General features: G+C 38.6%; 1 protein-coding gene across 2 annotated transcripts in view; it reads right to left on the minus strand.

The window, feature by feature from the left end:
- fhit (fragile histidine triad diadenosine triphosphatase) overlaps window positions 1-13,116 on the minus strand; it is a 229,223-nt gene that overhangs the window by 63,000 nt on the left and 153,107 nt on the right. For both annotated transcript variants that reach the window (XM_049023069.1, XM_049023068.1), the window contains exons 4-5: window positions 3,454-3,599; window positions 1,795-1,824 (exon numbers count right to left, since the gene is read on the minus strand). In XM_049023069.1, coding sequence (XP_048879026.1) covers window positions 1,795-1,824; window positions 3,454-3,599 — 176 coding nt within the window. The remainder of the gene's footprint in view (window positions 1-1,794; window positions 1,825-3,453; window positions 3,600-13,116) is intronic.

Genomic DNA, 13,116 nt, shown 5'->3' on the forward strand with positions numbered 1-13,116 from the left:
CATAAGGAGGCAGAGCTGAGTTCCAGCAATGTGCACTTTGGACATAAGGAGGCAGAGCTGCGTTCCAGCAATGTGCACTTTGGACATAAGGAGGCAGAGCTGCGCTCCAGCAATGTGCACTTTGGACATAAGGAGGCAGAGCTGCATTCCAGCAATGTGCACCTTGGACATAAGGAGGCAGAGCTGCGTTCCAGCAATGTGCACTTTGGACATAAGGAGGCAGAGCTGCGTTCCAGCAATCTGCACTTGGGACATAAGGAGGCAGAGCTGCGTTCTAGCAATGTGCACTTTGGACATAAGGAGGCAGAGCTGCGTTCCAGCAATCTGCACTTTAGACATAAGGAGGCAGAGCTGCGTTCCAGCAATGTGCACTTTGGACATAAGGAGGCAGAGCTGCGCTCCAGCAATGTGCACTTTGAGCATAAGCAGGCAGAGCTGCGCTCCAGCAATGTGCACTTTGGACATAAGGAGGCAGAGCTGCGCTCCAGCAATGTGCACTTTGGACATAAGGAGGCAGAGTTGAGCTCCGATAAGGTGCAATTTGGACATAAGGATGCAGAGTTGAGCTCCATTGCACTCCATTGTCTGTATTTTAAATAATAATTGTTAGTCCATCTTTTAAAGGACTTTCATCCATTTCTACTTGTACTTTTAGTATTATGCATCTTTCTGAGGAAGACTTCAGTCTCTATTTCAAATGGAGAAAAAGCAAGATGGTTTGCAGCCTGCGAGTTTCAGAGAGTCTCATTTAAAATGATACAATTTACATTTCAATGTTCTACCTTGGTAGAAAGGTGCATTTAATACTGCAATGCATTAACAAATCAAAACCAATATTCAGACCTTAAGAGCAGTCATTGAGGTTTGCAGTCAGGCAATTAGCATAAAAGGTACAATAAGTTGAAAGGCCATTACAAATACTTTACTGGACTTTCCAAGTCCTTTTTGGGAAGCAAATTATAATAAAAATTACAATAAGTACTGCCTGCTGGCTGCCTTTATATCTCCACCCCACAGAGGAAATCTTAAAATCAATGTAATTGTAGAAATGTATCATTCTGAGTGTTTTAGCTACCTGTAAAAAATAATGGGCCTAAATCTATGCTTCTATGCAATATGTTCCAGCACAGTTTGTGTATATATCAGCATTTACCTGTTGTTATCTGTTAATACTTTATAAAGTGGTTTAAAAATGCTTTTATTTCTCTCCCCAGTACACCGTTTCATACATCACATCAATGCAAGACTCATGGTACAGCCCATTCACAATGGCTATAACACACAGTCAATAAGAACATACATATTGTGAAGCCTATAAGACAGCCATTTGCATTTTATTGGTGCATTTTATCCATTGTGCTTCATGCTCTTATTAAATAAAGCAAAAATTCGAGCAACTGTCATTGGTTGACAATAGCTGTTTGGTGGGAACAACAGTCACTCGAATTATGACTTTGCTACACAGTTCTTGGTTATCAGCTCCTTGTCTGAGTCTCACAAAAAAAGCCAGTGTTTTACATTACAAGTCAATCACTTGAAAAAATGTGATTCAGAGAGAGCTAAGGGCAAGATCCCTTGACATAACCCTCATTACATTCACTGTATCGCCTGGAAGTCTACTGCCCTGCCGTATCCCAAAAGCGTAGACCAAGCGATCTGAAACCAGTACGTTAATAATTTACACGTTCTGAGAGTTTAGGAGCCACGAATGAAATGTGATTATTATTTAATATGATATGACTGTCACAAAGACTTCATAATATATTTAAAGGAAGAGAATTTTTAAGTTCTCACCTTCACTGTTTGTCCGGCTTCAGGGCCATCCTGGCGGGAAACAAAAGGAGATAATTAGCCACTGCTGGGAATTTAGGAATATATTGTTTAACATTAAAAGAGAATTTCAATTTTAGATGAATCGCACCACTTCTTCAAGTGAATCTCAAATTTGACGTTGGGTGTTTCTGGTCTAAATCTGTGTGCCGCAGCTGAATTCTCAACTCGCTTGAAGTTAATAAGAATTGACAGATGGAAAACGCTGGAACTGATTACCATCCTTACTTCATATTGCATTTAAATGACAACAGAGGATTATGCAAACAGATTCTTCATTATTGACATGCATGATTACCTTGATAGATCAAGAAACAACAAAACCGGAAAAAAATGCAGCAGTTTATTAAGCAGTTTGTTAAAAACAGGGGCCCCTAAATAAAACGCACTAATGCATGACCAAATAAGTCATTAAAGGCTATAATAGCCCTTCTTTTTCTGGCAGGGGTAGTTTTAATAATAATGCTTTATAAATATACCAGCATTCTGTCAGTTTCCTAAGCGTCTGTGTGACCCCCTGCAGCTTCTCTGTGGGCCCCCACAGGCCACGCCCCTTCAACAGGCCACAGACCCTAAGCTGAAAACCTCTTATCAGACTTAAGCTTACTATACAAAGTTAAAACATCAAACCAAGTATCCATCCACAAACCACTACTCTAATAGCATTAAAAAAACAACAAATTTAACAATGAGGCTGGAAAAAAATGAAAGTATTAAAAATATATATCTCAGGGAAGTATCAAATTTTGTTAATTATTCTTAGTACACTCAGTGCGTGCAGGCATGCACATCATATCATTTTGAGGACGGTTACTTAGTATTAAATCCATTTAAAACAAAAAGAAGCAGAATACACACATCTGAAAGGGTGGCAGTATATGGGTGGGTCACATTGTGTCTGCATCAGTGCTTCCATATTACTCCAGCAGGGGGTGTGCTTCTGTTAATTCTCATTACAAAACCTACCTACAATCGCATTCAGGGAGGACAGATAGTATTAGCTTTGTGTGGTAACATGAAAACTCATCAGGAAAAAATCGTATAATAGATCTGCATAACACACCTTATATTAAGGAAACTAAATAAAGGAAATAAACATTCAGAACATAAATTGTTTATCTTTCAAAAATGGACAATAAGAATATTATCCCCACCTGCTTCAACCAAACTTTTTATACACAATTAAAAAAATACATTATAAATTGAAAGATATCCTAGAAATGCCTAAAATGATCAATGAAAATAATGGGGCGACGCGATGCCTAATCTCATAACATTTTACATGCTCACAGTTATTACTGAACAATCTCCGCATCAGAGCCAGGGTTAAATTGTGGCCATGGCAACATTCTGATAGTCGAATGACTTCGTATTTTGTGGAGTCACATAAAACCACGGATTCTGTACAGTAAAAGTGCTTGAAATGAAATGAACTACAAGTGTGCTGTTCGATAGGTCAAGTACTGAGGGGGTATTTAAGTATTTCAGCAGAGAAAACACAGTATACGATGTTCAGAATGATTAACAAGAAAACTACTGCAGTCAAGCAAAACACACGTGCATTCATTTGCAGCGATCCCTTGCCCTTCATAGAGCAATGAGGCCTTGGGTTGTGGCACGTACCTGAATGGCGATTGTCAGGGATGTGGCCTGGAAGTGCCGCTCTACAACGTCCGCCACTCTCTGGACGGTCTTGAACAGGTCAGCAACCTCTTCTGGACGCAGGTCACGGAACCGCTCGACAACACGCACTGGGCACACCAAGACATCTGACAGTGGCTTGTAAAGGAAAAACAAGCTACTTATATAACGACGTAGAGGTCACACCATGTGACTTAAAGTCCCCATTGACTCATTTGTGGTTTATAAAGTAATAATTTACAAAATTCCTTTGTCCATCTTGCAAAAAAATGCTGATCCTGTTCAAGGTTCCTGGGGGTTCTGGAGCATATGCCAGATAGCAAAGGGTACTAAGTAGGGGTACACTCTAGACGGCATGCCACACACACACATACACACATGCACAGAGGTTAGAAATCGTCATCGTTGTTCACATATATTCATTTATCTTTGTCCATTCATGCAGCTCAGACAGTCGAATATGGAACAACTACAGCAGACTGTGAAGGCATCCAAAACCATAGGCGACCTGTGAACCACTCCTCTACACTGAATGTCTACATACGCGGTGGACTTCAAAGCAAGCAAAGTACACATCCGGCTCAGCATCTCTTGCAGCCCCCTCCCTCAGGGAGGTGCTACAGCTCTCGGCCTACTCAGACTAAGGTAGCTGTTCCCTGTAGCAATCAGGTCGCTAAACTCCTTCCTTTAGTCTCCTCGTCACACGCTACTGACATGTAAACTAATGCGTGTGATGCATGTTATTCTGCATAATATTTTGTATTGTACTGTATCATTGTCTTATTATTGTTGTATATTGCTGATAATATGTGGATACTTTCTGTGGTCTATATATTATGCTGCAAAGTGTAATATATGGGACGACCTTGGTTGTGCGGTTAATCAATCAATCAATCAATCAGTCAATCAAACAATTCCTTATTTATTTCTATGGGAAAAACCCTAACCCTAACCTTATTTTAACCTTAACCTCTACCCAGCCCTAAGCTTAACCATAAGTAACCAAACAAATACAAGACTTTGGTATTTTTAGTTTTTTTATTAGTCACAGATTTTTATAAAATTGAGGATAATATTGTGGGGACCTGAAAAAATGTCCATACATGTCAAAAAAAGGTTTTTTATTACATTGTAGGGACATCTGGTCCCTACAATGTAATATATGCATAACACACGTCCACACATACACACACACACACACACACACAATGCACAAATGACATATACACCCCCAAACCTACAAGTGTGACACAAAATGCCATCTGCCATGTCAGCACAGTATAAGGTTCACATTTTGATAACTGCTACAATTGCTGTATTTGCCCTAAGAAAAATATCAGCAAGTTACGGTTTTGCTGATAGAATGAGTGGCATTGTGAAATACATTAAACAAGTTAAATTCTATGAACAAAAGGGTTCATTCAATATAGTATGGAAGATGCATGATAACTTTGGTACATACTGTAAAAATTCATTGATAACCATTAATCTTTTATATTTTGTTAGAATGTTACTTGTGGCGAAGCAAGATATTTTCCTTTGTTATTTTTAAAAATATATTTATGTTTCATCTAGGTCTGCACAATATGAGGAACATCTGTGATGTGTGATAACATTGTTCAATATTGCATTGACAATATGACTTGCAATAAACAAATAAACAGCTATACAATTCCTATGTCTTTCTGCTTTAATTGGTACATAACCCTTGACATCACCCAAAACAGTGAACAGCCCACACCCAGAAAATTAAATGTCAATCGTGCTTCTATTGAACAATTTGCACATGAAAACCCAAACAAGCAAACAGGAGACAACAAAAACATATCTTGATGTCTGTAATACTATCAATCTAAATGGAAAGTCTATATAGTAATTAATAAAAGTATCGATGCAAACGAAACACTTAAGACACGGTAAGAGTGAACTTTAAAGTTACGGTGTAATTTTAAACCTATGATTGCATCATCATGTAGCTTTCAGCTAGGAAGGAATGCTATTGCTCTTTATTCAAAATCTTTAATAGGGCCTTAATTTTAACCCACAATAAAAGTATATTGATATTAATCGTATCGTCTCACCCTATAGTCCATTATGAAAATATACCGATGCAGTGTTACCAATAGACATTTGCTATACCATCCAGCCCCAATGGTCCGTCTCGTTTCATTGTCCCCACGGAAACGACTGTTGCGTTTTTAGCGGTTTTTGTTTTGCATATGTTTTCCAGAATTTGTGTTTTCTGAATTTGTAGCATGTTGCCACCTATTAGCAAAAGGCTCCAGAGATTCCCTTCCGATCTACAATCTTGTCATATTAATAATGATTGTGAAGGTGGGCTTCATCAAAAACAAGAACATAAGAAAATTTACAGGAGGCCAAGACAACTTATGAGGAACTGAGACTTTAGTAATGAAATGCCTTCCATTTCAATCAAACTCTCTCACACACACAACTATTCTCATTCACATATCCTACCATTCTCTTCATTTTGTGCCTTGCATATGATTATCTGCATTTACATGTATTACTTATCTCTCTTACATATGCTATTATCTGATTTAAAATATAATATTATTCTCTCATACATGGGTTTGATTTTTGGTTCACATACACAATTAGCTTCATTTATATATACTATCATACTCACACACTTCTACTGTTGGTCTTTGTTATCCAGACCTGCAAGCATATACTGTGCATATAAGTATCTATAGTTCTTTGTGCAAGAGATAACAGTGCTGTGACCATGAGAGTATGACAGTAAATGAAAGTGAGTATGATGGGGGTGTAGTAGTGTTAGTGTAAGCGGACAGTGGTTATGGTGTGAGATTACAATTATGTGTCTCAGACTAAGTATTAATTATTAATGTATTAATTATTAAGTATTAATTATCTCTCACGGGGCCACTTGTATGAATGCATGTCGTGTAAAATAAAATTTATCTTTTTGGTTTTCATGATAACAATACAAATACGGCTTGTCTGTTACAATTAGTTTCAACTAAATATTCTTATCCCAGCATTTCCATTACAAATTTATGTAGACATGCAGAAATTTAACAGAAAGTCATTTTTTTCTACATAAATCGATATATACAGTATTTGACCTTAAAATAAAATTACATAAGTCTGTCTTATCCTTTTCTTTACACATTTTAACAGTACAAATACTAAAATATTTACTGCATTAGTTGATTTGTCAGGTTTTGGTTTTTCCCATAAATTACTTGGTAAAAATGTCTGGTGTACTTAATATATTTGGAAAACAGGCATGTTTTATTCTACTTTTGAAGAAGATTCATTCCATATTAAAGTATCTTTGACAGTTAATTTTTTTTCCTGTGACCAAAGACCAGCTAATTTACTTCTGTATCACTTGACATCCACTGTTACTACTATTAAATGTCATCCGTCCTAGAATCTGCATTTGTTAAAGTAACAGCTTTAATTAACCCACGTGTTCTCAAGTACCTTGGGGCCAAAAATTAAATGAAATTCTGAGATGGACAGCATTCAATTTTTTTCCTTCCATATACACTTATCTCATTCTGCTACGACCAAGTGCTACACTGGTACTGCTTCTGAATAATGCATATTTCACCTGGCGGAACCATGTTAAATAACACCGCATACGTAAGGCCTTTTTTCTTTTCTCCATTTCAAATTCAAGGGGCTGCATTTCTCCTCCATATAGTTCTTTCCTAGTACTGCTACAAAATTTTAAACTAATAAAATTTAAAAAAGCTTTACAAGTGTTTTGTAAATAACATTAAATACTTCACCAAAAGAAGGAGACAGCTCAGTGCCACTGCAATCACTGCAGTCGCTCATCCCAAACAGCCCTCAGTGGCAGGTTTAATAAATAACAGTCCGTCCGCTCCCACATGTCCTCATTGTATCACCGAGTGTTGTCCATCGTTGTCATGGAGACTATCTGTCTCCAGCTATCTGTGCTCTGCTTAGTGACAGGGGATCAGTTGCCAGCCACATCTCTGCTTGAGGTCACACCTCAGCCCACTGCTGACCAGGTCAAGGTGTGAAACGCAGCACTAACATGAGACACCCAGGGCCAATCCCTCCCCCATACTGCAGAAAGCCTCGGCACAGATGGGCCGCAGTGACTCTCTTTCAGAGTAAAGTGAGAAAGGCTCAAACTGGACAGGCATCAGTCCCTCCGCCACACTGCAGAAAGCCTCGGCACTGACGGGTCGCAGTGACTCTCTTTCAGAGCAAAGTGAGAAAGGCTCAAACTGGACAGGCATCAGTCCCTCCGCCACACTGCAGAAAGCCTCGGCACTGATGGGCCGCAGTGACTCTCTTTCAGAGCAAAGTGAGAAAAGCTCAAGCTGGACAGGCATCAGTCCCTCCGCCACACTGCAGAAAGCCTCGGCACTGACGGGTCGCAGTGACTCTCTTTCAGAGCAAAGTGAGAAAAGCTCAAGCTGGACAGGCATCAGTCCCTCCGCCACACTGCAGAAAGCCTCGGCACTGACGGGCCGCAGTGACTCTCTTTCAGAGCAAAGTGAGAAAAGCTCAAGCTGGACAGGCATCAGTCCCTCCGCCACACTGCAGAAAGCCTCGGCACTGATGGGCCGCAGTGACTCTCTTTCAGAGCAAAGTGAGAAAAGCTCAAACTGGACAGGCATCAGTCCTTCCGCCACACTGCTGAAAGCCTCGGCACTTATGGGCCGCAGTGACTCTCTTTCAGAGCAAAGTGAGAAAAGCTCAAGCTGGACAGGCATGCATGGGCTTCATATCACATGATTTAGATTTAACTCGCAGCGCCAGGCTGAAACACAGGTCACTCTAGAGAAGCTTCGGCCCTGAAATTCGCTTCCTGTGATGTTCGGCACGTTTCAGCAAAAGCTTTCTTTAGACAAAAATCTAAACACAATGCAAAGAATATAAAAAGTGAAAGAAAAAAGTCAGTCATGATGGTTAGCTTGCATGTTTGTTTCCTCTGCAATACAAACTCAAATTTTCACAGACAAGGCAAAATCAACAGAATATCAATGGTCCTGATTGATGACAGATAACGTCATTTAAACTTAAAATGGACAATTCAGTCCAGATAGGAATCTACATTTCAGTCAAGAGGAGTCAATAAAAGTCTAGAATTTCAACATCCCATAAGATAACAAGCATTATCTAAACTTTACTTTTCCACAGTATGCAAATGTTAGCAGTGGCAAATTAATTCAATGCTGCTGATCAATACGGCTCACAGCTAGACTGATCAAATGTGGTTCCGAAAAGAAAGAACAGTAAACACCTGATAGTGAGAACACAGACCAATCCCTTTTTTTATCATTTAGAACAGAAAATGAATCCACTATTTAATTACAGACACTCCACTACTTATGAACTTTCAACTTACGAACTTTCAGACATACAAACAAAGAGGACTGTAAGTCTAAATTGTGTTCATTGGGCTCCCATTTCCTGTCCGCAACGTCAATTTTTTTTCCTGCTTATTACTGTACTTGAAATGAATTTTTTACTTAAAAACACTGGCTGATTCTAACGTGATATATACTTTTTGTAAACAAATGAATAAAGTAATAATTTTGGCATAAAACCAATAAATTTGCAATATTTGTACTGAATTAAGCAAGCATCCCAAGACTTTCTGTGAGCATTGTGTGTGTGTGTGTGTGTGTGTGTGGCAACCGTAAATCTTAGAATAAAAGAGAAAGTAAGAAGCTGCTTACAAAGGCTGCAGTAAGGACTGTAGCAGCATTTTCAATCAATACTGTAATCAAATCAAGGTCAAGGTTAGCGGGTAGAACCTTGGAAAAGATATTAGCAGGAGAGGCTAAACTCAGAGTCAAATCAACAATAAATACTGTTTGCATTAAGCTGGGGAATATTGATCTTATTTAAATGACCTTAGCAAAGTAGCCATGTATATGCTTTCTCAATGTTTAAATTCAAGTAAGGTTTAACTCTTTGTATTTTTGGCCACAATATAATATTGTGGAATAATAATAATAAATAATAATAAAATATCATTTATTCACTTCTAAATGGAATACAGATTGATGGCTTATTGCTAAGCTGAAATACTTTTGCTATATTTTTGGACATTCTCTAAAGTGGCCTAGAATTTACATACAAATAATTTCAGGTTCAAAAAATTTGCCGCATTCAATAGGGCAATTGAAGGTCACCTGTACATCAAGTCACATCAGCCTGGCTTCAGTAATCAACAATGAGATGAATTTCTGTATTCAGCATGTATTACTGCAGATGTATCTCTTATCTCCTTCTGTTTGGAAGTTGTATAGTCTGCAGATTCCAGCTTCTATTTCAGTCGGCACATGTTATAATTTTGCTCCTCATTGGAAAAGAAGGTCAGACAAGAGCTGGAGTCTCCCTGAGAGGCACACTGACATGTTAAACAGCAGCCAACTGTAATCCACCTAAAAAATCGCAATAATCTGGCAACATCCTGTAAATGTACATTTTTTTTACATGTTGTTTGTTTACTCTGGAAGGACATATTTCAGATATTCTGTAATTTTAAATATAAGCTAAACAGTTATTATAAGTCAAACAAAGACTATACATGACTATACATACGAAAAATGTATCATTTTTATGGTTGAGCAGTTGGTTGCACAATACTAAATACAACCTTTAAATTAAATTAAACAAAAGGAAATGCTAACAAAAAGCAAAAATGCGATTTTGAGGGAAAACACGGCAGAAACGTAGAGACGTGTTCATTGGTTATTTCCTTTTAAGAAACAGAGTCCAGTATTTACTTTTAACATCCACCTGCTAGGTCCCAGAATGCAGAAATTGGAGGTTAAGGTTAAGATCACAGTGAACGGCACGCCGTCTCGAAGGCGGGATCATGTGGACACCACAAAGGTGATGATTCCCAGCTAGCTAACTGCTGAAAAAGATCTTGGGAGGAAATAAGCGTCACCTTGTGTGGCATCAATCTCACTTTTCACCATTTTGCTTCCAGAATGTGCATAAACAGAACATATTACGAGCCATGAATAACAGCAGAACACATAAATTACAGGAAACAAAAAGGAACAGATTGTTTAAATGAAGGGAAATTCATTCTTCACCTTCTACTCCCATATTTGGACATAATGGCTGGACGCAAAATGCATAGTAACAGCTTTTCACCACCTGCCAGAAATATAATGTTTCTAGTTTGAAAGCCGTAAATACTGGTGCATGTTAGGAGGCTCAGTCTGGTCTCGCATGAGCCAATCCAATCCCCATGTCTCAGAGGAATGCCGGCTAAATTCATTTTTCCCAGCCTGCAGATGGGAGCTGGAGGTATGGGTGATAAACTCATTCTGAGCCCAGCATTATCTACCATAACAGTTATTTGACCGCTTTCATCTAATACACTGCAAGGTTGCCGAGCTTGTAATAAGAACAAGGCATGCAGATTGCTTTTACATTGCAAATGCAATCATGTCTTTGAGGGAAAACATCTGCCCGGAATTATATCCCTCCTCTACTGTAGCACTGGAGCCAATGACGGAAAGTCCCCATCTCGATACATGCTACATGGAAAATCGAGTATCCAAATTTAGGTGGCTGAAAAGGAATAAATAAAAAAAAACAAAGACAGTCAAAGGAATCGGTCAACTACGAGTTCCGGGCAGAAAGTTGAAATTGCACCAGCTAATTGAAATAATGCTCCAAATGACGACTAACCGATATGGTGTGAACCTCGTTTTTCTGGCCCTGTGTTTTACTTTCACAGGCCATTCCAAAGAATTTATGGCATACAGGGGTTATAAATCTCTGAGTTTGTGAACTCAGAAAAAATAATGCTACTCATGAACATAAGAAGGGTGGATATCAGTAAGACGAGTTGCAAAAGACAAGCAGAAAATGACAGCTTCAGGGCATAAACGGGACGTGCACACCAGCCACACCTGGGCGAGAGGTCAGTCAGAGCAGTAATGTGTCCGTTCAGAGGGGTCCGGCTCGCTCTGCCGCAGCATCAGCTGACACACTTGACATGTTGACACACACACAGCATCACATTGGCTGTCTGCTAATGAACTTTGCAGTTGGCCAGGACCCACATGCCAAATGCGGAGCTGCCAACACAGAAAAAAAAGGTAAATAGAGCAGGAAGCAGCTCTGAGAGCCTCAGAAATCACTGTTCTGTTAAAATAGCTGGAAGAAGCTCCAAGATCATAACGAGAATGTAGACAGCGAAGGTGCACTACCTTTTCTGCCATTTTTTATCTGACCTTTTTAAAAACCTTAAAAAGAGTATCCAACTAAAGTAAAGAATAATTCTGTTTTCTCTAATGCCTCCGTACGATGTGGGGGACAGTAAATTAATATATAAATGACACTCAATGAATTTAATTTACCACAGTTGTCATTCCTGAGTACATACACTGACAATAGTGTTTTACTGAAGTCTGTAATTGCAGCTCATGAATAACATTCCTTGAAATATTTAGTGCTCCGTGAGCAGTGATTTGCTGATCTGCAAGCCAAAATAATATTACTAAACCTCACTTTATCTGCTTGTGTAAAATAAATAAAGTCTTACAAATTATTCCCAAGTTGCAATTCAACAAGCTATGTAGTCATCGATGGAAAAATCCCATGAATTTATACCCTGCTCAAACACATCCACCACACCCTCAGAGAAGAGATGAGATTTTTCATAGATAATTTTTAATAGCAGCATAACTAATTTGAAGTTTAATTACAAGTCCTTCAAACTGGGAAGTGGTGCCAGGAGATGTACATGGTATTTATGCTGGGGGAAATGATTCCTTCTGCTGTTTGAAAAGAAGAAAATACGGACAAAAGGAGGTCATTAGTACCTCCAGGACATCCCCTCACCCCACCCTCTGTTCCCATCCCCAGGACACCAAACTTGGCCTGGTCCAAGAAACGCCATCAGCACATCCGGCAACACAGTCCGACCCTCTAAGGAAACATTCTCGCAAGCGTGGAAAGAAGCCACTGTTTGATTTAATGAAACCGGTCGTGTGTTATCTGAAGGCCTCGGAGATTCTACGGCCTGTAACATCACAAGCAAGCAGGAGTTTGGCAAATGCAACCGCTCACATCCAGAGAATCACCCCACAGCAAAAGGCATTAAATACAGAAGCTTTCAAATGTCAAAAAATAATCACTCAGCGTGTAACTCTTTGCAGGAATTTACATCCTTTCTTGTGGCCGATAACAATAGGGCTGTAACAAACATCTGAACTGTCGGGAGTTTGCGAACTATACTTAAAATCTGAGCACAAATATTCACACCACCCCCCCAAACAAAAAAGACTTTACAGGGTTTGCGAACCTAATGCAATGCTCATTTATTTATAATTTACCTATTCATTATTCTGGATTTTCAGAAAATGTTTGTTTTAAAACATTATCTGTGTTCTTATCCCAAATATATAATGTATGAAATCGAAAGGTAAAAATATGTGTCTGCAAGTTTGCATTTCATATAAATAAATAAATAAATAAATTAATTAATAAATAAATTAATTAATTAAATATCTGTAATATATTATTAATATATACAGAAGATGTTTCTGTGTAGGAAATGAGGTATCCAATAATAATATATCTATTACTGTGTTTAGTAATAAGACTTCAGCACTTACAACATGGATGACGTTTATA

Source organism: Brienomyrus brachyistius, chromosome 8 (genome assembly GCF_023856365.1).
Source record: "Brienomyrus brachyistius isolate T26 chromosome 8, BBRACH_0.4, whole genome shotgun sequence".
NCBI lineage: Eukaryota > Metazoa > Chordata > Actinopteri > Osteoglossiformes > Mormyridae > Brienomyrus > Brienomyrus brachyistius.